The 27279-nt window shown below is 40.5% G+C and overlaps 1 protein-coding gene across 5 annotated transcripts in view; it reads left to right on the forward strand.

The window, feature by feature from the left end:
• The window catches only part of RNF144A (ring finger protein 144A), a 139591-nt gene that overhangs the window by 95450 nt on the left and 16862 nt on the right, over positions 1-27279 (forward strand). For all 5 annotated transcript variants that reach the window (XM_077153115.1, XM_077153112.1, XM_077153111.1 and 2 more), the window contains 5 exons: positions 5829-5933; positions 6087-6147; positions 12252-12459; positions 16663-16810; positions 24938-25027. In XM_077153115.1, coding sequence (XP_077009230.1) covers positions 5829-5933; positions 6087-6147; positions 12252-12459; positions 16663-16810; positions 24938-25027 — 612 coding nt within the window. The remainder of the gene's footprint in view (positions 1-5828; positions 5934-6086; positions 6148-12251; positions 12460-16662; positions 16811-24937; positions 25028-27279) is intronic.

Here is a 27279-nt window from a genome sequence, read left to right on the forward strand (position 1 = left end):
GCAGTTCCCCTCCTTACACACTTTGACTTGGTCTCCATTGCCTCCATAAATAAAATTCCATTGCTAACTGATTACTTTTCATTCGCATCTCTCACCACATCCTTCCTGCATTCCACCAGAGCCAATATTCTGTTTCTTGAACACACCATTTATTGTCAAGCCTTCCTACCTTTATCATGATGCTTTTTTTGGCCTGGATGGACCCACTAAAAAAAAAACCTTCCCCAATTTCCCCTGCATGGCTTAATCATTTCTTCCCAGTATAACCAAATCAAATAAATAGCATCTGTGTTTAGCCGTCATCTTATTCACAGCATGGTGCATCTGTTTCCATCATTGTCCCTGCAAGATGATGATTGCCACCCTTTGACTGCCCTCCCAAGGCCTCTTTGTGTCCATCACAGATCCTGGCACACTGTCTTGCAAAAAGCAGATGCTCGGTGCTTACGGGTTGAATTGACCTGAAAATCGCAAACATTTTAGCTTTCAGCTGACCCCTTCAGACTTGGTGTTCTTGAAAGAAGCGTCTAAACCCCAATCCATCTGTCCTTATCTTTACTGAGTATCTACAATAGCAGATCACTGTGAGGCCCTGTGAGGGTTACAGAGAAATGTAAAGCTCTTTACCTCTGACCTTCTCTGCAGTTAGGGAGATAAAATGTGCATTGATACTCCTAATGGGTGATCACCGAGGAAGGCTGCCGAGATAGGGCGCTCAAGGAGAACACATGGTGTGTGCCACTTCAAGTGACTCTGGCTACTTTGATTTGGACTCGAGTGGGCTGGAAGGCTTTTTGGTGGTAGAACTTCTGCAGGGACAAAACAAGGCTGGATGGATGGGTGTGAAGTGTGGGATGGGGTAAAAGGAATGAATATTTGTGGAAGCCCTACTTTATTTGGGGCAAGGCTAATTCTTCCAGCAAGGATAATGCCTGCAGGTAATATTGTCCTTGTCTCCAGCTGAGGCAACTGAGGCTTAGAAACTATAAAAAAAAGGGCCAAACAAACACAGGGGAAGAAGAAAACCAATCTTAATCCAAGTACGGCTGATTGTGAAATCTGTCTCTTTCCTGTGCGCCACACTTGATCTTTGGCAATGCTGTGGGAGAAAATTTATTTTTGCTGTTTTTCTTTTTCTTTTTGCAAAAGCAACCTTCATATTTTGGACTCCTCTGCTTGTGATTAAAGTCACATTCCTAAGACCTTGAGAAAAAGCAATCTTTGTCAAAAAGTGCACTCAGGAGCTTGCTGGGATGTCTGATCCCAAGGCCACCCAGTGAGAACTGCCGTGGGCTTCGTGTGAAGCTGTTCTCAGAAAACTGTGCAGAGATTATGGCTCCAACCTCTACAGTAGCCCTGCAAGGAAGGGCTCAGCCTTTCTGCCTGCAGTGGAATCAGGGTTGTCCATTCAGCCAACTCATAATTACAGGGTGTAAGGTTGTGCATCTTTTATCTCAGGCCACCAGCTCCTCTGCCAAGATGCAAAGTAATGTGTATTTTTAGGTGCATGGCTATTCTGTGCACATTTATCTATCCATCTATCATGTATCCCTCTGTCCCCTATCTATTTATCTATATAGCATTATTAGTCCACTGTTATTTACAAGGGGTCTTAAGGAACAGGGATAGAAAGATAGACTGCAAAGAACTTGCAGTCTAGTAGAGGAGAAACACAAGCAATCAACCACTGATGGTTAAAGAAATGCCTAGCAAAGCATTTAGTATGTCAGCAATATTCAGGAAAACTGTTGTCTCCCCCTTACCATAGCTTTAGAGTGCTCACTTTTCTACGTGCCAAGCTTATCTCATTCAACACTTTCGGGAACCTGAGGTTCTGACAGATGAGGTATTTGCCCACAGTTATATGTTGAGCTGGGAGTCAAACTCAGTTTTGTGTGGTTCCAGCGTCATTATTCTTTAAACAGCATTCACTGGGGCTCCACTGCCGTTATTTGGACGTGTCTTCATGTAATATTTTTAAAATCATGGATCCCTGATGATAAGTGTAAGTCACACAGGTGTTTTCCTCTTTTGTTAGGAGCCGCAGGACCCAAAAGGCTATAAAGAGAGAAAACAGACAAAACCCTGTCTTGCTGTAGTTTTAGGCAAAGCAGATATGAATCCCTTAGAGGAAAACTTCTGACACAATAGAGGTAGATCTAGCAAATCAGCAGTGTGGTTCCACGTATTTTGGACGAGGATGATGAAGAATTGGAAGAGAAAGTGGAAAATGAAACGACTGGAACATTCTGGAACATTCTGTGGCTCATGCCACTGCGCCTCCCTCTTTGTTCAGCTGATTTGCATTTTCCTGGAATGCTCCTTTTGGCCAAGTTTTCATCTCTGGGAAGCCTCCTCTGACCTACCTATCTTCTCTACATCTGTAGTTGTCTGTTTTTCCTCCATTAGGGTATGTAGCACCATGTATTAGAATTATCTGCTACTTTTTTGTTTTTGCCCACAATAAGCTGTAAGTATCTTAATATCTTAGAGAATCTCTGCATTTCCAGCATCATGATCACAGGAAGAAGATATATCTGTCTTGACTCAGATTTTGCCAGTTTTAAAGTATATACAATTCTTTGTTCTAAGAAGAAGTTTACTAGGTAATGAAAAGTACTTAATGAATGATTGCTTATGAAGTAGTTTGTAATTAAGGAGAAACAGGTCCCCCAAAATAAAAGACTCAAGCCACCAGCAGATTTGGAGTCAGGCACACCTAGGTTTGAGCCCTAGATCCCTTAATATACAGACTACAACTTTGGACCATTTGCTTAAGTTCTCTGAACCTTGGTTTTCTCTTCTATAAAATGGAGCTAGTAATACTTTCTAAGATTGGGCTTGTTTAGTAGGCTAACTTGGGTAAGTGATTAACATAAAGCCTGATGCTTAAAGGGCATTGATAACTGTAGCTATTGTTATTATTAATAATGTATTATCATAGGAAAGTTACTCATTTTAAGCACATAGACTGTATTTATTTGTATAGACATTTCTCTGTGTCTAGTTTTTATGCTCATTTGAAGACATCTTTTTGCTATTAGATTTAAAACATAGCATGTGAGTCATGACTCACTTTATATCTGGAAAAAAGACAGAGCTTGTTTTTGATGGATGAGAGGTCAGGCGCTCAGCTACTCATCTATCTTTATATAGTAAACAAATTGATACTTCCAGAACATAATCACTTTGCAAATTGTGCAGATGCATTCCAATGGCATAGAATATTCAGTTTGGTAGCTTTTAGCCAGACATGACTCACTATTCTTTACCATATGCAAGCTCTTGTACAATGACATTTAGAAATCTAGACATCCCCAGGGTGTACGTTTCATACCAGTTTTGATAGTTGTATTTTACTTCTTAGAGAGAATCAAGCTCTCTCATTATATGCTGATCTGCCCCAAAATGTGTAAGTTTCAGCATTATATCAAGTTTAAGTCATTCCAGTGGCCTCCAGAGACCCAGTTTAAACAAATTTAATTATAGAATGTAAAATAATGATCTTCTTGCTAAGGTTTTGATTTTTTTTTTAATTTATAACTATAAGAAACATATCATACAGAGTGACAAACAACAGAGAACACTGGTAACCATATATTTAGCTCATATTTGGTACCAGGAACTGTACTAGGTGCTTGTGTCTACTTTATTTCTACAAAAGCCCAGCAAGACTATTTTAGCATCCAGGAAGCTGGGGCCCAAACATGCTAAGTAGCTTGGCCGTGACTTTAGACTGGAAGGTGGTGAAACAAAGATTATGTGGGTCTATCGAGCTTCAAAGTGTACAGTCTTCCTACCTCCTCATGATGTCTCCAGCTGTATATACACAGGACATTCTGATTGTCTTCCAACTGTAAACAGGCCATTGTTGTAATTTCATCACTCTAGTAAACTACGGCAATATCTCCCAAAACAGATCAGCTTGTGTTGTCCAGACTGCACTTTAGACGTGATGGAGACTCAGCATTTCTGCCCCTCCCTGGTTTTATTCTCTGCCCTTCTTGATCTGGGGAAAGCTTCTGTATTTTTTTGAATGAGTTTGTCTCTGAAACTTCTGTCATTTTGTGCCTTAATTGGAGCTCCAAATGTGGGCTCAACTATATTCAGTACTTTGGAAACTCTCTTACCAAATGTTGCCATACATCAACTGTGTCTGAGACTAATCTAAGTACAGGGCCTCTGCAATCATCAGGAGTCTGACAGATCTAAAACGAGACAGAACAATGAAGGCTGAAACAGGGGACATGGGTTTTATGGCTGGCCACATTGGAATTTGTACATGCAAACACAGCATTCTCTTTATTGTTCTTGAAAAAAATTGGGGGAAATTTCTCTTTTTGAAAATTGCCTCCAAGTATATTTTTTAAAGAAATAACCATCTAGGATCTTGAATGAATGAGACATTCTGGTTTTCTAGAGTAAAGAGAATTATCCACTTATAGCAAATTATTCTGTATATATTAAGCATATTATGTTGCCCTTAGCTTTTCCTAGACTTTCCCTTGTGAGAAAGGTCCAACCACCACAATTTATAGATCAGGCCAGTGAGGCTGAGGGAGAGATAAACTGACTTGTTCTAGACCATAAAATTAGTATAAATTACAACCATTTCACCTTAGGTCCAACCATCAATAATAATCATGCATTCTTGTGATGAAATTAATTATACTTTTTTTTGGGGGGGGGGGAGGACATGGTTTTAGGAGACAGTTTGGGGGCTTTTTTTGATGTATTGCTGTTAAAATATTTTCACTTTGCTATTATAATGTTGTTGCTATTATAATTCCCAAATATTTTACTTGAGCTATGATGAAAAGTTGATTTGCAGTTGCCATTAAGATGTTATGCCTTGTTTTCCCTTCACCTAATGACCAGATACCTGTGGTCTTCAAGTTCTTATATAAGCTTTTCAAAGTTTCTGTCTCTAGTCACTTCTAGTAGTGAGCTTACCTAGTCACTTCTAATAGTGAGAAAAGGCCATATCTTTTCTTCTAACTGGTATTTGTAATATGATTTTCAGGGAAATTCTGGATTTCTAAGATTGCTATGCTTTGTAAAGCCAGAATAAATTGTGCAGAAAAAGGCCTCATAATCTTTTATATTACCTATATTTTGTGTTTTCCATCTGATATTTTTTATTTAATTCCACATTTTAAGCAGCACTCCCTAGTAGGTAAGGCCAGGAAAGTAGTTGCTCCATCCAAGTAAGTTATTGCCAGGTAAGTGGGGTGTCACTAAATGAGGATGGTCAGTATACATGGGTGTCTCATTGGGAAAAGCATGAAAATTTTAACGTGGAAACAAACGTAGGTTTGCATCCAGTCTCTTCACTCTCTAGCTGAGTAAGCTGGCAAGTTCCCTCCTTGGTGTCTTAGTTGTCACATCTGACAGATGGAATGATGATAATACCTTCTTGTAAGGCTCGTCTAAGAATTCAATGAAATAATGTATTATAAAGAATTTAGTACAATGCCTGGCATCTAATATATGTTTGAGAAATATCATTTCCCAACTCTCTCACTGCCTTTCTTCCTGTTGTTAGAGTTATTAGATTTTCTGTTGGCTGAGATTTTGCAGAGATTGACCCCGCAGCCTCAGCTTCATTAACAGGCACGCGGTGCCTACCTCAGACTGGAAACCCAATAAACATTTGTTGAATGAATAAAACCTCTAATGTGGTGGTTGTTGTAGGCTGCACAGTGAAAATGGAAAATTGTAATGGAACAATTCTGCTTGATTGATCATCTTTCTTTTTAATGCATCACTGCTTCTTTGGCTTTAAGGAAGTGAAGATGGTTACAGACACTTCTCTGTTTTTCTTTCAGTGCCTGAAACAGTATGTTGAGCTCTTGATCAAAGAAGGACTAGAAACTGCAATTAGCTGCCCTGATGCTGCCTGCCCTAAACAAGGCCATCTACAGGAGAATGAGGCATGTGCAATTAAACACATCAGATTTTGTTGTTGTTTTTTTAATGTATACAAATATGTCCTCCTTAGCTTGTCAGGATGTTTGTGTTTAGATTTACATTGCATTGTATTCTAGCCCTCATCTTGTTAAACAATTTGCATCTTTTCCCCTTAGATTGAATGCATGGTTGCAGCTGAAATTATGCAAAGATATAAAAAGCTACAATTTGAAAGAGGTAGGTGTCCCAGTATTTTCGCCTGTTATAATTCCCATCACGGTATCTGACTAACTTTGGGAAAGCTCTTTTGGTAGATATGGTTTGTACATCATTTGGCTACGACTGGAGTGAAAAGGCTGAATGTAAATTGTGCTTCTGAAATGCAGCTGGCCTTTTGATGTCTCTGTGCAGCTCAGTGTTCGAAGGCCTTGCTGGTGATCTGTTTGGTGGCAAAAAGAGTTTATGCAACACAAGTTGTTTATAGGGGTTCAGGCTTATGGGACTGGTTTCAAGAGATACGATCCTTATGGAGTATTATTCTTCAACTAGGTTAAGACCTAACGATTTGAAGGCTAACCTCTTAGACTAGCCATGAATTTAAGAGATACTAAGATGTGGAAAGAACTCCTGGGTCTAAGCAGAGCTGTAATTGTCATCCTTGCCATTACCCTACTAACAGTCACGTGTATAGCACTTTCAGTTTGCATTGGTGCCTCATCACCTGTGCAGGCTAACTAGTAGTTGCTCAATGAATAATTGAATCACTTATCTCAAAAAATCCTGATAACAGCTCTGCAAGGTTAACTTGTTGTTAAACTGATACCCAGAGAGGGTAGCAGACCCAGCCTGATTTCTAAACCTCTAGTAAGTGTGTGTGTGTTGGGGGGGGGTGGAAGTGATACAGATTCTTTGACACTTAGTCCTGACCCCTCCCTCAGTGCCCTGCTCTGCACAGTTGCTGGAGTCAGGCCTGATGCAGGCCCGGGAGAAACAAATCATCTGGCAAGTGTGGGCAGATTAGTTTTAACGTTATTTTTGAGATTGCATTGCAAAGCATTAAAACATTCTGAATGTCAAGGAGAGGTCTGTGTCTTTGCTCCCTGAAATACTCCAGGCCCTTAAATGACATCCGTATTACATTTAAACATCCTTACAGTGGGCTCAAATCAAATGCATTGTACATTTGCCTTGCTCAGCATTCTGCTTTCACTGTTTTGTTTTTTATATTTTTATTGAGAAGTCTTTACAAGCATACATTCCATCCGTAGAGTGTACAGTCAGTGCTCAGTATATCATCACATAGTTGTGTATCAACGTGATCATTTTTAGAGTATTTACATCACTCCAGAAAAAGAAATAAAAAGAAAAAAACTCATACACCCCATACCCCTTACCCTCCCTCTCATTGGCCACTAGTAGTTCAATCTACCCGATTTTTTTACCCTTTAAACTTTCATCTTTAAAATATATTAAATGATACTTTAAAGAATTGGTTTGACTCCATTTGACCTCTCTTTTCATATATATTCAGATGAGCCTCAGCGTCATCTGAAAAAGAGCAAAATAACAGAAGTCTGGCGGTGAGACTCCTTATGAAAACGTTTATTGTGAAGTCAGTGCATCTGAATTCTAAAACTTTCAGCAGTTTGTAATAGCTGAAATCTACTGTCCTTCTTCCTTAAATCTAGGTTCTTAGAATTTTGACTTTGTCAGGCATTCACTTAAGCATGTAAGAACCCTGGTCACATGTTTAAGTGAAAAACAAAATCAAGATGGAAATGGAATGCAAAACAGACTATAGGAAAATATCAAGAGACTCTAAATTAGTTGAATGCAGAGATCTTTTTAAAAAAAGAAATGCTAAAGATAGCTATGTTTCTTCTCAAAGCTTACTTAAAAAGAAAAGATAAAATATGACCAATTTAAAAAATAGCAAATAGGCCTTTTGATGGCATTGAAATTTGTTTTCAAGAGCTTATTTATTTTAAATGGCATATGCCGTTTTGGCTTGGAATGATTTCTAAGCTTAAATGTAATACCATGTGGTTTTAAAGTATGTGGAACTCTGAAATTGATAAATTTGGATTTCTGAGACTTTCCACCTCTTTAAAAACATTTTCCTGAGAGAAGTTTGACAGAAACTGACAATTGTTTGGATTACATGAAAATGAACTTTCTATGACATTGAATTTCATTTAAAATGCAGCTGGGTAAATTTTCCTACCTAACTTTTGTTATTTCTTTAGTACTTTGGCTTAGTCAAAGATGATTTTTTTTCTTTTTCTTAACACTGAGGCCAACTTGACAGGTTAAAAACAACCTTTCAAATCTATTCTTTTAAAACATTAACCTTTTGCTAAAATCTAAAGTAGATTGGATTCATGCTTAATAAGACAAAAGATCTGTCTGAATGAAATGTTAAAATGTTAGAAATTTTAAAACTAAAATATAGTTGTGTATTACAGCCAGAACATATACAAGTTTTGAGATGTGATGAGAAAGCAAACTTTGACTTGTTCTATCCCTTTAAAATATGGTTAGTTGAGGATACCGCAGAAGAAAACTTAGACTTTTCCATGATTTTCTGATAACTTTTAGTTAACAAAAAATCCTATGGTCAATTTAGGTCACAAGCTACTGTCTCCATTTAGTTTTAGAATGCTCCTTCTAACACCATATAGAGTGTCCCATAAAAGCACCTTTGATTTTAATTTAAACTTCTCCCCTCTTCTAGCTGGGGCCTTTGGTAAGGAGGAAGCCAAGGTAGGGGACTGTGGGATTCTTTTGTTTTCTCTTTCTGACTACCTTCTCTCCCATCTCGCAAAATTCAAAGTCTGGGGCAGGGGGTAGGCTTTCAAGACAGGTGTAGTTGACTAGCATGTCCCACTATATGGTGTGCATGCAGCTATTTGAGCACTAGCCATGCTTTGCTGCAAGTGTAGCTGTAGATGTCGATGACCTGATGCCCATGCCATCACAGATTCAGGAATTAAGGCTTACTCATTTTCCTTATGCCTTGCCAGTATTGTGCCTGGTTAAATAAATGCTGAATGGCCAAATCTTGTTTTTTGTTTGTTTGTTTGTTTGCCTTTTAAAGAAGATAAAGCTCAAAGAGATGATGAAATAACTTGCCCACATTATCCACCAATAACAGGGGCTTAGCCAAAACTGAGGACTCCTGAACATTACACTTTTCTCACAGCAGAATCAAACCCTCCCCATCAGTCCTGTAGTTGGTGCCCCAGTCAGGAGGTGGGATGAGAGTGAATACATGAAAATATATTGGATGCGTTTTCCTTTACAATGTGCTTCTGAAATTTTTAAAAACAATAACAACTATTGCTACAAAGATGCATTTTTAAAAAAGGTTTAGACTTTTTTTATAAGTAGAGCAATAGGGATCTGCTTCTTTACCGTATTATGGACATATCTTTGGGAGATTGAAGCAATGATCAGTTTCTTCTGGTTTACAGAATGGTTTTCCTGCCTGGAAAACAAATGGTATATAATATGATTTTTACTAGATAGACCATAGCTAATGTATGGTGTGTATTAGATAGACACATGTGTATGTGAGTTTATGTATTCTCAAAAGAAGAACTTTCTGATGTTGCCTGGTATAGATTTTCTGATTTATTTATTCCTGTCCTGTACTCACAGCCAGCAGAATTCAGCAGTGGGAATTGTGATTTAGAATATTAATAGAAGTCTAAGCACCCAAAGCCTGGGTTGTATTTACAGGGTTTAATATGCCGAGGCAGCACAAGAAGTGTTTTTGTCCTAGGCATATTGGATTGATTATTTGCCCTTTACCTCTCTGATAGAGAATGTCCCCATGGGGACAGGCAGTGCCATGCCACAACTCTATGAGTACAAATGTCAGAAAAATGTACACAGTTGCCATGGAAACTTTAACGAGGTCTCCTCTACCATCCGCTCCATAATATAATCGGGCCTCTCATTATTGGTAGCATAAAGCATCTTCCATTTTGTTGTGCAGAGAGGGTGAATGGGAGATAAGCACATGTCAGTAAAATGCACAGAGAGACCTGGGTACAGATTCAGAAACTCTATCCCCTTCCTGACTATCAGGGCTCTTCAGCACTAGAGGAGGGGCGGGGGAAACAGTTGGAATGGGAGGGTTCTAGATTATCTGTTGTCCATTCAAGCTTTCAGGTAGACCAGCACTCTACACAATTTTGGTTGGGAAAGAGTACAAAGAACAATTTGAAGATTGGTCTTAATGTTTTATGCTGTTTAGCCCATGAAGCCCCCGCATCTTATAGAGTTGTGGATAGGTGCTGCATGGACGGTTTCATAACCCAGGCCCAGTGTATTTGCCCCCCAAGGGCTGTGCCTGCATTTGTCGCACAAACCCACCTCATTGGCTCTGACAATCACCAACATTCTTAGAAGAGCAAATATTGTCAATATCAGCCAAGAGGACCATAGCTAATTTTATTTATTTACGTACTATGAGAAATATCATAAGTGCTTTCTCATTATTATAATAAAGATCAATAAAAGAACAGCACATTTTCCTGATTATCCCTCCAGAGTTCCTTTATATTACCACGTTTTTCGAAATCTTCTGCCAGAACTACCAATTTGATAGGTTTAAACCATTGGGTAACTCATCTTTTTGTTTAAAAGTGGGGAGTAGCCTAGGTTGAATCAGAAGTGAGCAAACTATGGCAGTGAGTCAAGTCTGGTTGTGGTGTATTTGGTAAACGAGGTTTTTTCAGAACGTCATCACTTGCATTCCTTACGTACCATGTGTCTATGGCTGCCTCTGTGCCACGACACAGAGTTGAGTTGTACCTGAGACCACGTGGCCCAAAAGGACAAAGAAGTGACTTTCTGGTCCTTTTTACAGAAAAAAGTTTGCTGATTCCAGTATGAGATAATTAACGATTATTAAGATTATATCAGGTAAGAGCTTGTCCCCAAGTGACTATACTGGCTTGCCCTTTTAATTGGGGAAAATGAAAAGCCACGTGAAGTGCATGCACATGTGCAAGTATGTACACAGTCAGAGCATCCCCACCAAATGATTCAGCAACTGAATTGCTGCTCATTCTGCAGCAGTGTCTTTAGGTGAAGTCTGGACCCACCTAAAGAGCCCAGCATCTTGTAGATCCCCGGTAAGAGTTAATAATGCACAGGTGAGCTGAACCTGCCCTCACTTCCAGTCACCTGGCCGAGACACTTCCAAAGACTGTTTCTTTGCATTCCAAGTTTCCCTAGCAAAATTCAGTCATCTTCAGTTACTTCCCAAGAGCAACCTTGCTGAAAAGCTTAGAAATCATTGGCCTATTTGAAGCCCTTTGAAAATAGGCCCGTAATCCTTTGGCTTCAGATAGCTTTTTGTCAGAGAATTAACATTCCATGTGGTTTCCTGTCAGTGTTCTCCCTCTTACTCTCCCTTCATTAAGATTTCAGAGTCACACTGTAGATGAGGGTAAATAAAATTAATAACCAGGCTCACAAGTAAGGACATTTCAGGACCGATTATTTATAAAGAAATGAAAATTTTGAACAAGGATGTGAAGGAATGAGAATGTCAATGTATTCTGTTTAAGAAATAAACTTCTTGATTCTAATTTAATTCAGATTGGATTTCTCAGTAAATTGTGCTCCACTTTGGAAAAAAGAAACAAAAACCTGGCCATCTAAGTGATAAATATGTGCAGTCGTTAGCCTGTGGCTTAGATTTCAATTTGGGAGGTCAGGCAGTAATAGGTAGATGAATCATTTCATTGGAAGACTAGTTCAGCCGTCTTCCTTCCCTTCTTTCTTTCCATCCTTTGTAGACATTTTTTTTTTATCTGAGTGCCTACTGTGTGCCACACACACACAGCCAGGTTGTAAGGATGCAAGATTAAAAACACCTATCTGCCGTGAGAAACTTGTCTCCAAAGGGAGACAGACAAGGAAATAGACTGTCAAGTTAGAGTACAGTGAGGTCCACAGTACATGGACTGGGAGGTCAGCCAAAGGTTTCCAGAGACAGTGGCATCTCAGCTGAGTCCTCAGGGACAAAGGGGAATATCCCAGGGAGCCTGGAGTTTTTCAGGTGAAGGCAGCAGCATCCATAAAAAGGACTCCCAGGGTATTTGAATGTCTGTCCTTCTCTCATGTGAGTGATCGGGAAGAAGTTGAGAGTGGCTAGAGGGGAGGCTAAAGAGTAAAGCCAACCCCTAATCAGCAAGATTATCTGCACATCATGCTAGGCACAAATGATGTTAAGCAGTGGATCAACACGAGTCCTCAATCCTGAAACCCGGCACCACCCTTCTGTCTCCAGAGTTTGATTTGTCTATTCTGTCCCCTCATGTTAGAGGTGCTCCTCGATCCCTGCCGGACTTGGTGCCCCGCGTCCACCTGCCAGGCTGTCTGCCAGCTCCAGGAGGTGGCCCTGCAGACCCCTCAGCTGGTGCAATGCAAAGCTTGTGACATGGAATTCTGCTCTGCCTGCAAAGCCAGCTGGCATCCTGGCCAAGGATGCCAAGAAACCATGCCGATCACCCTCCTTCCAGGGGAAACCAGGTATCCTCCCAGCATGAGCTGCTGCAAAAGGCACAGGTCAAGGGGTTGAGGGCTGGGAGAGGGAAGCATGCTTCCTCCCTGAAAGTCCCCAGGGAGAACGTGACTGCATCCTGCGCTCATCCTCTTGAGTCTATCCAAGCCTCGATGTATTTGTTTGCTTGTTCTTTATTTTTGAGAACTGACTGTGTGCTCAGGCACTGTGCAAAGCCCTGGGATTATAAAGATATATAAAAAACAAATTACACACTGCTTACTTGAAAAGACAAATGTATGGACAGGGCATGACTATTAAGTATTTTAAGTCTTGTGGTACCTGAAGTTAGGATTCCGAGACTCCCTTATAAGTAGGCGGTGTTTAGTAATAACAGAAGGAGCCTCAAAATCAGGTTCCTAGAGGCCAATGTGTCTGCGTCTCACTAACATGGCAAGTCTGTGAGGAGATGGTAAGGCACTGCTCTGTTTCTGTCCTCCTTCCCCATAGCCAGATTGTCAGGCTTTATGCCCAGATTCAAACTCCAGCATTTGTATATAAGTACCGCGCGCTAACCGATTTCGCCACTGGAGCTCCGCTAAACTCCAGCATTTTTATGTGTACCTGAAAATTATTAGTTTGAACCATATCAAACTGATAACATCCAACTCTTTTTGACCTACAGGGCCTGCAGTTTCATATGGTTCAAGTAGGTCAAGCTGCCCCAGTCCTTATGGAGCCCCTGCCCTTGAGAAAGGAACTCCCATCACTGCCCATTACCCTCCACCTGTGGATTGCCCACAGCCATTATCATCCAGCTGCTCCTTGATTTCCTCCCCCCCTCTTCTCCTCCACCCCATTCCCCATTACTTGATCTCTCCAACTACAGCAGTGCTCTTATCCCTGGAACACACTCTGTGTGTTCACTACTCCGTGGCTTGCACATTTGTTCCTTACGCCTAGAATGCCCTTTTGCTGCCCTCCTTCTTCTGGAATGTTCTTTGCCATCCTTCAAGACTGTCTCACGTCCCCTTCTTTGTGACACTTTCGCAGTTCCCTGGGTCAGAGTCAGTGACTCCCCCCTCTGTGTTCCCATTGCAGATTGTCTCTACAGAATACCATACTAGCTTTATTGTGGTTTGTTTTTTATTTATTTATTTATTTTTCATGGGCAGGCACCAGGAATCAAACCTGGGTCTCCGGCCTGGCAGGCGAGAACTCTGCCACGGAGCCTTTGTTTATGTGGCTAATTCTTCCGTTTGGCTGAGCTCCTGACATCATTTTCTTTGTTTGATTTTTGTCATCCTAGATCTTGGCATACCAAGCGCTCAAATGCTCGAATGAATCACTTAACTTATACTTAGGGCTCGGAACTTTCCAAGAAGTAGTATACTTCTCATATAGTCAGAGTCAAAATAATTGGGAGAGCTCCATTTCCAGAGTGGAGAAGTTAAGTAACAAGCAGATGAGAGGTATTTCCCCATGTGAAGCAATCAAGTTATTTCATTAAAATTTAAAATTCCCCATTTCAGTGAGTGAATGGGTTCCTATACTGTGTTAAGCAGAAAGACAAGGATTGAGAAAGAGTTAATATCCTCTTCCTTGATGGAATGGCAGAGGGGACCCGGCCCTGATGTTTTGTTTAGTATATAAAACCATATTAAGATGAAGGACGGTGAGTATTTGGAGCCTGATGACTTAGTGTGTCCTCACCTGTACTGTTCCAGTCTCATTTCAGTCTTTCTATAAGGACAACTTAAATCGAAAGTCAGAGACATTATATTGTTGAGGTTTAAAAATCAGAAGGTTTCACATAAAAATCTGCATCTCTGGCTTCTCTGAAACATCTGACTGTGTAGCCACAATGAGCCTATGTTCCCACATGCTAACAGGCAGCTGCAGCTGAGCCATAGCCTCTTCTTTAGAGGGGAGATGTGCTGTTCCTGGTTTGCCTCAATCCTCACTCCTCCCTCTTGTCTCCCTGGTATGGAGGCTGAGTGTCAGTTGTCATTTGTTACTTTGAGTACTCTCAGTTATTTTTCAAATAACAGATGTTTGTCGTTGTTGTTCTTTTTGAAGTTTAAGTCTTCCCTTTACCCACATCTCTATCCACTGCCTGGCCAGGCCAGCTTCACTCATCATGGGTCTGTCCCTTAAACACATTAGAGGATTCAGATTGTGATGTAAACCACCTAAGATTCCTATCTTGCTTTTGTATAGTTGAGTTTGTAGTAAGAGTTATTGCGAATAATAATTTGAGATACCATTCATACCCCAAAAATGTTTGAATATCATTGTCTGTACTATACACATTTCTATGCATAACATAATGCATCAGAAATCGCATATTCATAGTGTTTTCCCTTGTGATGTTTCCCAGAGAGATACCCTAATCTCTTCAGTCATGATGCCCCATTCATGGCACTTTCTTCAAACTTGGCCTATGAGTCACATGAGAAAGTGTTCATTTCCTAGACTGGGTCACACCTGGCTTTCAAACCAAAGCAATATTATCTAACCTGATAACTAACCTTATCACCCAATTCAGTGTTTCATGACTTCTGATGCTGCAAAAAGCCGATTCCTTCTCAGAAGGACACCACGGCTAACACTTTTTCAGCAGGGCTAACCCCAGTTCCTATTGGAGGCATTATAGATGGGTTATCTCCTTGGCCCTTCTCAACAACTCTAGTCTGTTCAAATCACATTCTGTGGGGCTAGGCTGGTCTGAAGAATGCTTCTCAGTTAGGACAGATATGAGCAATGAATTGTTTTATTACCCTCTAGTAAATGGTATTAATTGCAGATCTCATTTACTAAATGCTTACTCTCTCTGTGTCTTTTGGATTGATGCAATTCACACCTATAAACCTCTTTCAATTCTGACAACCCCCCCCATCCCCCACCTAAAACTGATAATCCACAAGTCGCATGGCTAGGATGTGTCCATCCATTCCAAGAACTCGTGCTCTTAACTGATAGACTGTACTACTGTCTTTTCAGTACTTTGCAACCTCTCACCCTCTACTAGTGGAAAAAATAGAATTGCATTCAGCTGGAGCATACTTCAGAGTACTCCTTAGTGTGTAGGAGCTGTGTGCTTATGAAAACCCGATGGATATAGCCAGATATAAAATTCAGCACAAGAAACCAGATAAACTCAAACTGGAGTGAAACTATATTCAATACTTATATTTACTATGGTGCTTACAGAAGATTCTTCAGTCATATTGCACTCAAAATGCCAGAATGTTCTCAACTTGAGGGAATTGATATTCCTAAATGTGTTAAGTTCTTAAAAGGCTGTTCTCTCCAAAGGGAAATCATGTTTTTCTCCTGGCGGTGTTTGATTGATGCAATGAGTTCAACCAGTATACCAAATGTGCCCACATAATCAATGATAACTTCTCTTAACAGTTTGCTATTTGATCTTCTAGGTGTTTGCGTGCATACTTTTAGCCTTCTTTTAAAAATTAATGACATGGGAATGACGTCTTTCTGTAGTCATACATAAATATCCTTTTTTTTTCTTTTTTATTATTAGCAGAATCATAATATTGCTACTAATTCCCAGGTACTTCCCACATGCTTGACACTGACCTGTGCTCTTTTGGACATATTCTTGTATTAGGCTCACAATGTTGAGAAAACTGAGGCTCAGAAGGACTAAACATAACATCAGTCTGTGGAGCAACCAGCACTTAAAGCCCCTCATGCTAACAACTGCAAATCTAACCAAATTTCTCATGAACACCCCTTTGTAAAGACAAACCAGGTCTATCTAAGCAATTACTATGTGTTTATGTGAGTATGCATTTGTGACATTAATTTTTTTCTGATAATAAAAAAGTACATAAAAACTTATTAACCCTTTGAAAAGAGTGAGAATATATGAATAAGAACGCAAAATTTGACCCTAAATCCTTTACTCTGATGCTTTTTATCACGAGCCTTTTGCCATATTTTCTTTTGTCTGTCTGTAAAAAATATCTGAATTTAGATATGTGTTTACACTTCTCCTTTTCTCCCCCCGTAACCTGAACTGACCGATCCGTAGTTTTTTAGTTAGTGTTTTCTAGATCTTAAGGTCTGATTTGGTTTTGTTTCCTGTAATAAAAAAAAAAAATTGACCTCACTCCCTCCAGTTATTCTAATGCTCCAGGCTTAGCTGATGCTGACAGTTTCTCCTGGGAGCCTACTGAGCTGAAGCACTAATGGAATTTCTCCCATAGCTCTGCTTTCAAAATGGAAGAGGACGACGCACCCATCAAACGCTGCCCCAAGTGCAAAGTGTACATTGAACGTGACGAAGGCTGCGCCCAGATGATGTGTAAGAATTGCAAACACGCCTTCTGCTGGTACTGCCTTGAGTCTCTTGATGTGAGTATGGCCTCAGTCTTTAATTTTGAACTTCTGATGTAGAATGAGATAAATTGACCGGCCATTTCCTAAACATCTTACATATTATCCCCATGAGACAGAGAAGTAACAGTTAGACTTTTTCTCTGTGTTTATGAAAGTGTTAATTCATTGAGAGCAGTGGTATCAGAAGAGAGCAAATTCAAGGATTCTAGGGTAGAAAACATGAGGTCAGGCTTTGGGTGTGGCCTGGGTTTTAAAGGGATGGGTAGAATCATATGTTTTATCTAAGGGATAGGGATAAATAGAGGAAGGAAACTGTCAGGTATGTTGGGTCATGGGGCAGTGTCAATACTGGAGTGACACATCATCTACAGGACAGAAAAAAAAAAGAAAACCTACAAAGCCCTTTTCTATCTGGGACGATGGAAGTTTCTAGCTTCATATGTCAATAGTTTCCTGTGTGTACAATGCTGAGGCTTTGCCAAGCATTTCTGAAACACACCAGTGCTTTGTGTCTCTGCCCATGCTAAGTTCTGGCCAGGTGTACCTTCCCCTTTCATCCAAAGCACCAAACTTTTTCTAGAAATTCGGGGAATAAGACAAAGGATGCTTCTTTTCAACGTTCTGTTCTCCTTCCTCACTCAAGTCAAAGCGGGGTAGTATATCTTGCCAGAAAAATGGCTTTATAACTTTAGTTTTAGAAGAGTTCAATTTTACATCCTTTAAAAAAAAACTATAATTAAATAGCTGTACTAACCATGCAAGACCATTGTGATTAGTGATAATGAAAACAAATCAAGGCATATGTCACTAAAGGGATATATCTATGCCTAGCATTATGCCATTAAGATATAATCAAAATAAAGTGGGGTCAGAACTAATTCATGTTCTGCATTGTTAGTTCATATTGGATCTGTCAAAAGACTTTTCTTTTTCTTTCCCTGCCCCTCTTCTTACCTTGCTGCTCACTAGTATCAAAGCACGATTTTTTTTTCCTTAAACTTTTTTTTAGTTTTTAAATTAAAAAAAATATATATGACAAGAAAGAAACACAAACATTCTTAACATAGATCATTCTGTTCTACATATATAATCAGTAATTCACAATGTCATCACGTAGTTGCATATTCATCATCATGATCATTTCTTAGAACATTTGCATCAGTTCAGAAAAAGAAATAAAGAGACAACAGAAAAAGAAATAAAATGAAAACAGAAAAAAAATTATACATACCATACCCCTTTCATTGATCACTAGCATTTCAAACTAAATTTATTTTAACTTTTGTTCCCCCTATTATTTATTTTTTTTCCATATGTTCTACTCGTCTGTTGACAAGGTGGATAAAAGGAGCATCAGACACAAGGTTTTCACAATCACACAGTCACACTGTGAAAGCTATATCATTATATAGTCATCCTCAAGAAACATGGCTACTGGAACACAGCTCTACATTTTCAGGCAGTTCCCTCCAGCCTCTCCATTACATCTTGACTAACAAGGTGATATCTACTTAATGCATAAGAATAATCTAAGAACCTCTGTTAACGCTGGTTTTGTGAAGCATTTTTAATTTATTTCAAGAGAAAAGCTTGTGATGGGTTAAAACAATTTTTTAATTTAGCCATGCTAAATAAAACCTGCAAAATAGAAATCAAAAAAAAAAAAGAAGAACCTCCAGGATAACCTCTCAACTCTGTTTGGAATCTCTCAGCCATTGACACTTTATCTCATTTCACTCTTCCTCCTTTTGGTCGAGAAGGTTTTCTCAATTCGTTGGTGCTGGGTCTCAGCTCCTTCTAGGATTTCTGTCCCACGTTGCCAGGAAGGTCCACACCCCTGGGAGTCATGTCCCACATAGACAGGGGGAGGGTGGTGAGTTTGCTTGTTGTGTTGGCTGGAGAGAGAGGCCACATCTGAGCAACAAAAGAGGCTCTCTTGGTGGTGACTCTTAGGCCTAATTTTAAGTAGGCTTGCCCTATCCTTTGTGGGGTTAAGTTTCATATGAACAAACCCCAAGACTGGGGGCTCAACCTGTAGCTTTGGTTGTCCACACTAAAGCACGATTTCTTGATCAGCACCAGTGAGGAGGGGATGAATCAGATTTTTTCGGCTCAGTATAGAATGACTGAGAGGGTCAGCTCAGGTCATGAGCTCAGGTTATGAAAGTGACCGGGACAGTGTTTGTAACAATGAGTGGAGCAGAATAACCTTGCTACTTTACCTGTTCCTTGTGTAAAATGCTAGCCTGAGAAGGACAGGCTTTAGGGATTGTCAAGAAAAAATGAGTGTATATTTGAGTTGGACTTTTACCTTAGGTAACATGTCTGCAATTAGAAGGCCATCGACGAAACTGCATACATTGCTTCCTGTGGGGTGTTCCCTTGAACATAGATTGATGAACCTTAAATCATTCACTAAATGTCCAGTAGAACCTGGTTTAGTGGAACAGCTCTGGGGAAGAGATTACTCTTTTTCTATCCTGGAGGCTTCATTGTCGCTTTCTCAGCAAGTTTAATAAAACAGTTCAGCAGGATTCGTTTTCTTTAGTTTAAGGTCAAACTGTACTGGATAATTCCTGGAGCTTGTGTGGTGGGAAAAGGGTGGTGGAATGATGTCCCTGAAGCATTCCAAGACCTTTAGGACCTTTGAAACCTTATTATATTTTGCTGCATTTCATGCGACGTTGCATTTTTTGAAAACTGATCATTGAATTAGAAAATGGTACCTCATTTCTGATGTGCAATTTACTACTCCTTGTAACTTTTCTCAAGAGAGAAAGAAAGTGAAATGACAGTTTGACTACGAGTTATCAAATCTCTTTGAAGGTTTTTTTAGGGAATGTATTTAAAATGGACTGACAAAATAAAAAAAAAATAGAAACAAAAAATAAAATGGACTGACAAAAAGTCTGATTTCTCCTGCTCTGTCTGCTCGGATCAGTTTCCAGGGAGTGGGAAGAAAGCCCCATGGTCTTTCTCCCTTTAGACACAAAGCTGTTAGCTCTCTGCTTTGGTCTCAGAAGATCCACCCTATCCTGACTCAAGCTCTGAAGCATGGTTTAAGCCCATGGGCAACAAGTCATGTTCTGCCTGAACTGGCTTCTGCCTGGGCGAAGGACAGAGGAGAACCAGCACTGCAGTTTTTCCTTATTGAAAGTCACCCTTCTCATGGCCAAGAATTTCCTGTTTTCCTTTGTCGTTGAAGAGCTGCTGAAAATGACTCTGTTGCCAGAGAAAACAGATCCTAGAGGAAAGGGAGCCTCCTGTCGGGGAGATATATCAAGGATGATAACAGTGATTTAAGACAAGCACATAAATGTAAGGCTTGAAGCCAACAGTGCTCTGAAAAGGAAATAGACATTTTCACCCAGCCTTTCTCTCCTCTCAGGAGTTTCTCCACCTGAGGTACAATTCCTTGCACATGTAGGTATCAAGGGATTAGAAATTAATTTAGACTGCTTCCTTCTGATCCTGGTCGTCGTTCTCAGGCTTCTCTCCACCTGGCCAAACCGTGTAAACAAGGAGTACAAACAAGGAGTAGTAAATTGCACATCAGAAATGAGGTACTGTTTTCTAATTCAATGATCAGTTTTCAAAAAATGCAACGTCGCATGAAATGCAGCAAAATATAATAAGGTTTCAAAGGTCCTAAAGGTCTTGGAATGCTTCAGGGACATCATTCCAACACCCTTTTCCCACCACACAAGCTCCAGGAATCATCAGGCTCCTCCTTCAGCCCCTCCCTGGTGGAGACTGTAAGTCTCTCTCTCCTGCTTCTCATCTATAAATGCTCCTCCAGTATTCACTGCTTAAGGTGGAAAGGCGCACATGCAATTCCTTTCTTTTTGGGGGTAGAGGGGTGGACAATTAATATTTATTGAAGTAATTGTTATGTGCCAGTTTTGTATATTTGGCTCTATATACCTATTTCATTTAATAGATGAAATCTGTGAGTACTAGAATTACTTCCTTTTTTTTAAAACAGGAGGTTAAAGATCTTTTCCAAAAGGAATGAAAGCAGCATTCAGTCTCCAAACTTTCTAACCCTAAATACCATCATCTTTGTTCTTAGACCATGCTGCATGCAACCAGAGTTTGACAGAGAATTATTTGTTTGAACTTTTTAGGGTTTTATTGTGGGTAGAGTATCCCAAGCTGATCCATCACTGTATGTCAAAAGGCTTTAAAGTTATCTACCAGCATCTTTTTTTTTAAATATTTTTATTAAAATTTATAATTTATAAGCAATGAATTGACATAACCAACATTTTTGACATACAATCATTCCTGACATACGGACATTCTTTTTTTCTCCAATATACGTATTTTTTAATTTCAGCATTTGTTCCCCCGATTATTTATTTATTTTTAATCCATATGTTTAACTCATCTGTCCATACCACAGATAAAAAGAGCATCAGACACAAGGTTTTCGCAAACACACAGTCACATTGTGAAATCTGTATCATTATGTAATCCTCTTCAAGAAACATGGCTACTGGAGCACAGTTCTGCAGTTTCAGGCACTTTCCTCTAGCTTAATATACTTTAATCTAAAATGGGGATATCTCTATAATGGGTAAGAATAACCTCCAGGATAACCTCTCCACTCTTTTAAATGTCTCAGCCACTGACACTTTATTTTGACAGAGAAATTTAAACCTGAAAGTGCTTGAGTTATTCCAAGGAATGCATTTTTTATCTTTGAACATCTCACCAATTATAGCTTTCTAGAGCCTGCTCTATTGTTTCTGTTTCCACGGAAGGATTTAATGAAAGGTCTTTGAACAATAGTTACAGAAAGGTTTCCTGTTACAAAAATACATCTAGACTCCTGACAGCCCCTGGATTGTTAGGTTTAAGGGCACTGTTAGTAAAAATTAACATCACAATTAAATCATTTGTTTATTAGAAAACCATGTCAGAATGCTTTTGTCAGAGAATAAGAAGGTGACTTTTTTTTTTAACTTTTTATTTATTTTTTATTGTGTGCTGTATGGCAGGGTCACATTTCATTCTTTTTCCATGTGAATGACCTGTTATTGCAGCACCATTTGTTGCATGTTTTGTTTATTTGATTCTGTTGGTTTCTTTGTTTATTTGTTTTGGGAAGTGCATGGGCCAGGAAATCGAATCTGAGTCTCCATCATAGCAGGTGAAACTTCTACCACTGAACCACCCTTGCTCCCCCAAGAAGGGAGACTTTTAAATAAGCCTTTATTTTGTTTAAAAAGCATTCAGTGAATAGCTGCAGCTTGCGGTGGGCCAAATGCAAATGCTGAAGAGATGATTGAAGCAAAGTCTTTTGAGCAGCTTGTGATCTCTGCCTGGCAAGAACTCAGTAATGCAAAATAACAATAAGTTGTGCAGAGTGCTGGAGTGGTGATGGGTGCAAAGCACGATGGCAGCTCAGTGGAGGTAGGAAGTGACTGGGTCTGGGGGAGTTGGTGGGACAGTGACAGTTGAGTAGTTGAAGGCTGATTGTTGAGTTCACCAATCAAGGAGAACAGAATGTCCCTAGGCAGGCAACTGCAAAAGAGCTGGTCATGATAAAGGATGACAGTAAACTATATGTGGTTCAAGCATGGCCAGAGAAGCTAGAGAGATAAGTTGGGGCCAATGATGAAAAGATTTGTATGCCAAACTAAGATGTTTCCCAAGCGCTGGTCCAAGAATATTGGGTCAAAATCACTTAGGGAGTTTGTTAACTGAGCCCTAGAATCTATGGAGTCAGTAGTCATGGTATGAAACCTGGGCCTCTGCATTTTTTATTAACTGTTCAGGTGTTTCTCGTATGTGGCCATGTTTTTCAAGCTCTACAGGTGGAGACCATTAATAACATTTAAACTGGGTAGTGTGACATGATTTGGCTTGTGTTTCAGCAAGCAAATTCACAAACTATTTATGAGTCTACTGTGCAAAACAGTGTAACTGGCAATCTGGGAAAATAAGGCAGAAAAATGAAAAATTAACCAATACCTGCAGTGTGTGTAAATTGGTATCAGTATAAAGAAAGTATAATTAAGGATTCAAGGATGTTAGATTCACAGCGGATAAAAATAGGAATAGCTTCATAGAAAACAAATGTTAATGTTAGAAAAACCCTGTGAATCCATCTATTGCTACCCTTCCTTTTGCAGATAAGGCGGTGAGGCACAGTGATGGGCTGGGACTTCCAACCCCAGTGAAGGCTTCTTGTTACTGTGCCTTGAAGCTGCCAGGATTCATTGATACATCATTGTGCATTCAGGCACTGGGCAATTTGGTCTATAAAAGCAGCAAACTCAAAGTTTGTAAGGTCCTTTATAACAAGGATCCACTGGGGCCCATTCTCAAGATGAGAGGAAGGGTAGCTGTTTTTCTAGTTTGCTAGCTGCCAGAATGCAATATACCAGAGACGGGATGGCTTTTAAAAAGGGGTGAATTTAATAAGTTGCTAGTTTACAGTTCTAAGGAGAAGTGTCCAGTCAAAGGCATCCAGGGAAAGATACCTTGGTTTAAGAAGGCCAGTGAAGTATTCGGTTTCTTTCTCAAGTGGAAGGGCACACGGCGAACACAGCATCATCTGCTAGCTTTCTCTCTTGGCTTCCTGTTTCATGAAGCTCCCCAGGAGGCATTTTCCTTCTTCATCTCCAAAGGTCACTGGCTGGTGGACTCTCTGTTTCATGGTGCTGCAGCATTCTCTGCTCTCTCTGAATCTCCCATTCTCCAGAATATTTCCTCTTTTATAGGACTCCAATAAACCAATCAAGACCCAACCAAATGGGTAGAGACATGTCATCACCTAATCCAGCTTAACAACCACTCTTGACTAAATCACATCATCCAGGGAGATGATCTGATTACAGTTTCAAACATACAGCATTGAATAGAGATTATTCTACCTTTACGAAATGATATTTTGATTAAAACATGGCTTTTCTAGGGGGCATACATCCTCTTAAACCAGCACAGCTGTCTATACCCACCTGGCGTACTTCTAGCAGAGTTGATTTTAAGGGCCAAAGGCAGTGATGCATGTCCAACTATCCTTGTTTTCAAATAAGTGACTTCCTGTGCTCTCAGACACCTGGGACCTGTGTTTATTCACTCATTTCTCAAAAGGAGGCTGTGTGTTTACAGCCAGAGTTAAATGGATAAACAGTCATTGGCCCTTCCTTTGTGCTATTTAACTTAACCATTTCCTTTTATTGACAATTGGATGGGGAAAAGTGTGCTTCCTGTTTGTGAGGAGCAGAGGGTTTTGTGTAGAAAACTCCACTCACCGCGGGCTTCGTAGGCATTTATTGTGATTATGAGTGCAAGGCACTGAGCTGAGATTGACATAAACGTGAGGGTCCCAACTTTGAGAATCTGACAGTCTAGTGATGATTAGTCACATGCAGGTGACCAGAAGTCAGGAAGTCAGGGCACAGTGGGAGAAAGCTATGAGTGAGGTATGGACAGACTGTTTCCATGTGAGCTGTGAAGGCAGCTACTGATGATTTCTAGACAGCCAAAGAAATAGTGCTTAGGCCTGGTCTTGCATTTAAAAAAAAAACCAACAAATTAATAGCCTGAGCAGAGAGGAAGAACTTTCTAGGGAGATGTTTGGTCCAGGTCTGGGGGGATGGGCCAGAGATAAACAGAAATCATTGGATCCTGGAGAGTGATACTGTTGAGGTAGATAGGAAGATGCAAAGGCTAAAGGGTGCAGGCTGACTAAAATGCATCCAGTGGCCATCGTAAGTGTTGTAGGACAGCCAGAGCCTCTGACCTACTTGTTCAGAAGCCTTGTATCAGCATGAGATTCTTTCCTCCACAATCAAGAGACAGCCTCTGCGCTGAATGCGGCACTTCTTTAGGTTGGAGATTGAAATCTGGTCCAGGACTCCCTCTAGCGCCCGAGATCCCGGGATTCCATCTTCCCCTCGGGCTGTTCACTGGTGAATGAATGTGGGGCTCCCAGAAGCCAACTGCGACCTCCAGCGCTGTAGTCTGGTGTTTGTGGGCCAGTGCCCTTCTGGTCTTGACATTAAACTCTCTGTTTATTTTGAGGAAAGACTGAGAGAGAGAGAGAAAGAAAGAGTGAGCTCTTACACAGGGATCATTCACCAAACTAAGCAGAAATCACCCATCCCTCTTGTTCTTCTGACTTTCCAGGATGATTTCCTCTTGATACATTATGACAAAGGACCCTGCCGGAACAAGCTGGGCCACTCCAGGGCATCTGTGATCTGGCATCGGACACAGGTAAGAGGTGACTCACCTAAAACTTTGAGCTTGGAAGGTGTGTGTGTGTGTGTGTGTGTGTGTGTGTGTGTGGTTCTGGAAGTCTCCCATTAGTGGGAGATCTGCTGTCAAGCAACATAGAACTAGTAAATACGGTTTTTGCAGAACATTTACTGTTTCCTTTTGTAAGATGATGCTTACAGGGGCCCTGACTAAAGTAGATACGCATGTATGTGTAGCAGGTAATGAATTTTTAACATTGCATAGCTTACATTCTTCATGACTTCGGCAATGATCTCATGAGTATGTTTAGTTAATCTTTGTACAACCCTCAATGTAGACCTTTCTATAGAGGACCCGAAGGAAGCAAATCGGTAACAGGAAGGTTTGCAGGGGAGGAATGGAAGAAAAATCTCTACGTAGTAATGTTTTGTGTCCCCTTTGAAGTTAAACAAAGGACCTTCCCATTACAATTTATTTCTACTTTCAACATATATTAATTATCTGCTGTGTGCCAGACGCTGTTCTAGGAGTTGGAGATACACAAACAAATAAGACAGAGAAGTCCTTCTCAGACGACTTTCTGTTTAAGGAGAGAGATAATAAAGCAGTAAGCAACCAGATCATTTAAATTCATCTACAGAGGTGATGTGATGGAGAGGGGGCACTTTAGAAGGTGTGGTCAGGAGGGCCACTTGGAGGTGGCGTCTTTGGCTGGGCACTGAGTGACAAGGAGCTGGCTGTGTGAATTTGTTGAACTGAGCACAGGTTGGAAATTCCAGACCAAGGGCACAGACAGGGCGCAGGAGAGACGGGGACCGGTTGTGGGTTTGGACTGTGGAATGAAGCTCCATATGGACATAGTACAATGAGTGAGGGCGAATGGTCTGAGATGGTGTCAGAGGCCAGTTCCCATAGGATTTGTAGACCGTGGTAAGACATTTGAATTTTATTCTGGGTGAGATGAGAAGCTGCTGAAGGTATGAAGCTAGAGGAGAGTCAGATCTGTAAAAGCTCACTGGTGGCTTTGTAGAGAGTGACTTGAAGGGGAGTACATCCATTATCTCATTTGCAGTATTTCTCACAGCAGCCCTTTGAGTTAGGTACCGCCATCCTCAGCTTGAAGAAAAGAAATTTAAGTTCAAGAGAGTTGCCTAGGAATAGGAAAAGAGCAACCTTTAATTGGGCTTCCTCAATAAGCCTATGTACAGAAGCCGTGACAAAGCTGCTTGCCATGTCTGCAGCAGGGGTCCACGGGAGCACAGACATTGTCTGGAAAGGGCCAGATGGTAAATAGTTTTGGCTTTATGGCCCATAAGGTCTCTGTTCCAACTATCAACTCCGCCTTGTAGCACAAAAGCAGACAGTACCTCAACAAATGAACATGACTGTGCTCAGATAAAACTTTGTTTACAAAAACAGGTAGTAGAATTGATTGTGGCAATGACTGCATAAACTTCTTGAGCTTAAAACCATTGAATCATATACTCTAAATGGGTTAATGGCATGCTATGTAAATTATATCTCAGTAAAGCAATTATAAAGACAAAATAAAATAGAATGTAGGCTGGATTTGGCCCAAGAGCTGTAGTTTGCTGAGACGTGATCTAGAGAGTTGATTTTAGCCACATTTCGTCTCATTTCTTCCCCCTTGCTAACTTGTATGGCTTCTGTGGGAGCCTTTCCACTGCTAAAGCCCCATCCCCACATGAATAGTGTAGAAAACTCTAACAAGACCATGTTCCCCTTGGGGTACCTTCAGCTGACACGCTCCTCACCTATGCTTGCTTTCTCTTTGACTCTGTCTAGTGGGGATAAAATTATACTGATTCAGGGCCATTCTGCATTTGTCTGGTCACTGAGCTTATGTTAGAAGCTGTTGTCTGCACCTCCACAGAACCTTTGAGAGCAGAACAAGGTGAGGACTTAGAAATCATACTGTCCAATTCTATTTTATGCATAGAGAAGCAGTACCAGCTGAGAGAAGGGAGCTGCTCAAGGCATTTCCATTAAGTATGGTTGCCTAACAAACCTCCCCAAGCGAACTGGGTCACCCCACTCATGTTTATTTTGCTCATGAATCTGCAGTGTGAACAAGTCTCAGCAGAAACAACTTAATTCTGCCCCACTTGACATTAGCTGGGGCAGGTAGAAGGCTGGAATTGAAATCGGCCGAAGGCTCACTCCTTCCCATATTGGGTAATCGATCCTGGAGGTCAGCTAGGAACTCAGCTGGAGCTGTCAGCCCAAATGCCTGCCTGCGGCCTCTCCAT

This window comes from Tamandua tetradactyla, chromosome 3 (assembly GCF_023851605.1).
Source record: "Tamandua tetradactyla isolate mTamTet1 chromosome 3, mTamTet1.pri, whole genome shotgun sequence".
NCBI classification, from domain to species: domain Eukaryota; kingdom Metazoa; phylum Chordata; class Mammalia; order Pilosa; family Myrmecophagidae; genus Tamandua; species Tamandua tetradactyla.